General features: G+C 42.9%; 1 protein-coding gene across 1 annotated transcript; it reads right to left on the bottom strand.

Moving 5' to 3' along the window:
- Window positions 1-776: 776 nt before the first annotated feature.
- FOMMEDRAFT_171632 (FAD/NAD-binding domain-containing protein) lies at window positions 777-2619 on the bottom strand. The gene is made up of 7 exons (XM_007272132.1): window positions 2534-2619; window positions 2262-2479; window positions 2142-2210; window positions 1686-2092; window positions 1610-1627; window positions 1384-1557; window positions 777-1325 (listed from the first exon to the last, which is right to left on the bottom strand). The coding sequence occupies exons 1-7, from the start codon at window positions 2563-2565 to the stop codon at window positions 816-818; spliced, it is 1428 nt and encodes a 475-aa protein (XP_007272194.1). The 5' UTR covers window positions 2566-2619; the 3' UTR covers window positions 777-815.
- Between the last annotated feature and the right edge of the window lie 1469 nt (window positions 2620-4088).

Raw genomic sequence — 4088 nt, 5'->3', positions numbered from 1 at the left:
TCCACTCCAATGCACCTCTTCATCAACCTCCACGTCGGTCGTCGGAGAATGCAACTGTTTCAACCCTGCAAGGATGGATGGTTCACGAGCGTCAATCAGGAGCCACTACTCCGTCGGTGCCTGAAAGCCTTAACCTTTGTCGCCACAATTCAATCTTGGCATTCTATCCGGGGTTCCTTCAGGCTTCAGCACATCTGATCATCCCAAGCAAGATCTCTCGAGTTTGCCTCCGTGTCAACGCAAAGAGACACATCACTAGTACATTCTAAGTGTCCTGTGGGGGATCTGAAACGGACACAGAGTTTGGAATGCCCGAGTCGAAGTAGAACACTAAACATCCCCTTGGTGCAAAGCTGCCGAGCCATGTAATAAGTATCACTGCCTTTTCATTCTCATTAATATTCATACCAGACCATAATGGATGGAGCTACAGTGCAAGCAGTGCATGCGAAAACACGTTCTGACACGAGACGGAGACCCACTTTAAGTGATACGGAAGTGATTTAGCAACACTAGCTTTCGGTATACAACTTCGGTCATTAGCACCCTAACTGCCCTGAGATATTGCGCATGTGTAGCTTTGCAGCGGTATGTCATCTCCGTGGGACACACATCAACTATTGATTGGTGTTAGATCGTTCGCCTCTCACCGAAGCCTAAATCTTCCATTGTTAATTTAACTCGGGTTTTCCAGTTGATTCACCCGTGCCGTACATTATTGGATATCCGCCTTGCATTCACAATCCCGCGAAATGCATGGGTTTTCAATAAAAAGAATGAGTTCCCGTCTTTGAGAATATTCTTGACATATGAGATCAACCGGAACTATGCACATATCCTCCTTTGCAGAGCCTCTCAGCCAACATTTCAACGGCTTGCTTCCTATCTTCCTCAATGTCCCTAGCCCAAGTCCATTCTCGAATCGTCATCGACGCGTCCCCAACCTCTTTTAATCTCGTCTTGTCTTCCTCATTCATCTTACCATCGGTCAGCAACTCTCGATCAAACCGCAAATTTGAAAAGCGTGGGTCCGCAAATTCATATATCTTGCCATTGATACGGGACAAGCGCTGAATTTCGTTCGCATACGGCAGACGTACAGACTCGTACACTTTCAGTGCGTCCCTTATCGTTTTCCGCGTAGTGAGTGGGTGTGTTAACAGCGTAGCAAGAATGTAAGCGTCTTCTATTCCTTGACCAGCCCCAATACCCAGGTGCGGAGTCATAGCATGTGCAGCATCTCCAGCAAGAGCAACATGATTGTGAACACTTACTGGCATAGGTTTCAGGTCATTGATCGCCCAACGAGAAGGTTTCTGAATGCACTACAGTAAATAAATGTTAGACGATAACCATACAGTGATTGTTGACTGCATTACTAACCTTGAGAAGTTGCGGTACTTCGTCCTCCCAGCCGCGATACTGCTCGAGTAGTTCCATCTGTGAACATTCTTCGACTATCTTCCCATCAAAAACAGAGCCATCATTGTTTGGCCATGAGCAGAAAGCAACAACATTGATTAAGCGTCCTTTCGAAATTGGGAAAACTATAATATGCTAAAGGGCATCATAAGAAAGGTAGTGGATCGTTATGAAACCCACTATTTACCTTGTCCTTTCCCATGTACTGAATTGCAAATGCTGTATTCATTGCTGGCAAGAATAATCTCGAAGGCAGCACTTACGTTCTGAGGCGTGAAAATGGCCGAGTGCTTCGGATTTACCTCAGCCAGCACCTCACGAGCGATGATTCCTCGATATGCGACGCTGCCACTCCAAACGGGCTTGATATGTTCACGAAGTGTTGCAGCGACTTCAAAGTCATTCCTACCTTGCGCATCTCGGGCCGCCGACTGGAGAAGTTTTTCACGCACAGCAGAATTGATCCCGTCACAACCTATTAGCACGTCACAGGTCGCAAAGGTACCGTCCTTGAAGAACAACGTTATTGTGGAGTCTTTCACAGCATCGGGCCTATCCGCCATTTCGTAAGAAACTAATCGCTTCGAGAAATGCGAAACTGTGGTATCGGCATCTAGGTTCACTGCGAGAGCGTTGAGGAGATGTGCTCGATGAAAGGAGAGGTTTCCCACTAGAAAAGCCTTTAATAGCAGCCTAAAAACATTACGAAAAGGACAAACTTGGTGCCATGGTTTTATAGAAATGAACACCTATGGCTTGGTCAGATTTGCGCATCTCAAACATTAATCCTTCGCTTACAGCATTAGTATGAATTGCAGCGAAGGCGATACACTACTCACGAGGCTCATCCTCGTTATCTGGAACCTCGGTGAATTCCCTGAGTGCCGTCTCAAGTCCAAGCGCCTTGACGATATTCCAAGGTCTCTGCCGGATGGCGACGCCTGCCCCGATTTCGGTGAATTCTTGTTTCGCTTCATAGATATCGATGCGAAAGTCCTTCCTGGAAGATAGCCGAGCAAGGGCAATAGCGGTCATCAGTCCGGCGATTCCACCACCGCTTCAGCCAATCATAAATTTAGGTGCACCATAAACACATAGCAATCGTACTCACCAAATGGCCACAGTGAACTTTGGAGTTGGCATGTCTAACAAAAAAGATCGAAATAAACGACGTTATCAAATCGGTGTGAGGGGCAGCTCAGGCATTAAGGGCAGGCGGAAGATAGGTTTATTGAGACGCTCGGCATGTAAATTACAACGGTGAAGCTCGCCGTTGTTTGAATAGACGTGCCGAGGCATCTAATTATGGATTCGTTTTCTGCCGTTCCGATAAACCTGACAATTCACGTGCCGTGTATTACCGTATACCGTATAAATAGATGCAACTGTCTGTGTCAAATATAGAAATCTAGTTGCAGTCCCCGATTTCATATACATTGTTCAAGTTAGATTTCAAAATACGGGCTGCACGTCCAGACACTGATTATTATCGCGACGAAGAACCAGGATATGTAGCTTCTTCCGACGTTATTGCATGTACTCTGTTCGAGCCTTTTTGAGCCCGTAGACTGGGTAGACATATTAGTATAGTTGCCGTGGTCCGGTCCAGGTCCGGTCCAGACAGGTTTTTGCTGGACCGTGAACCGGACCAGGACCGATTTCTTATGAAATCCTGGACCTCGGACCGGACCCAGCTGGACCTCTTGTGGACCGGACCAGCGGTCCAGTCCAGGTCCGAACCCGGTCCGGACCTCTGGACCAATTATATAATATATATTAAAATAATTCTGTCTTATTAACATATTATATAAGATAGATATACTATTAAGTACTATAATAATATGTTTCTGAATATATGTAAGCTTATATGTATTAGAATACAATTACTTTTATTATTTGTATTATACTAAGTATAAAACACAAGAAGTACTAGTGTAATAGAAATCAGTTCCTACAGTCAATGTAAACTACTGTTTACATCTGTAAGACACAGTATAGTCTATTTGTATACTTAAAGAGTATACAATACACTATACAATATATGTAAGAGTAGTTCACATCTATTAGACTCTGTACAGTCTATTTGTATATCTTAAAGAAGTAGTATCTATTAGATTACACTCTAGATTAGGAAATCCCTAATTGTCTTATATAGAGTTACTATACTTAGAATGTCTCAGACTATCAGACTTTACTATATAGTATATAAGGCAGACACTTACTTGATGTCTTAAAGAAAGAGAGTTTGGAGTACTCCTACTATACTTGTTAAAAGGTTATGAGCCTTAGTACTTATTAAATGCTTCTACATACTTACTCTTACAGAACACCTTTGCCTCCTACTAGTACACCAAGCCCTAAACCTCTCTCTCCTCCTAAACCTATTATAATGTTGTCTACAATACATACCTTTGTTAACACTATAATGAAGGACTCTAATGTTACAAAGTTCTTTAAGGGAACAGAAAAGTTAGCTAGTATAAAGAGATACAAGATATAGTACTTGTACATACACAGTACACTCACTACTATAATACTCTCAGACCATCTTAAGCACAATCCCTCTTCCTCTAATAATGCTAGTATACATACAGGTAATGTTTTGTATTATTATATAATGAAAACAATAACTGATACAATTTATATAAACTTACAACACATATGAG

The sequence above is a fragment of the Fomitiporia mediterranea genome (genome assembly GCF_000271605.1).
Source record: "Fomitiporia mediterranea MF3/22 unplaced genomic scaffold FOMMEscaffold_138, whole genome shotgun sequence".
Lineage (NCBI taxonomy): Eukaryota > Fungi > Basidiomycota > Agaricomycetes > Hymenochaetales > Hymenochaetaceae > Fomitiporia > Fomitiporia mediterranea.
Note: the sequence above shows the minus strand (reverse complement) of the source record. Positions and strands in the feature narration are given on the sequence as shown.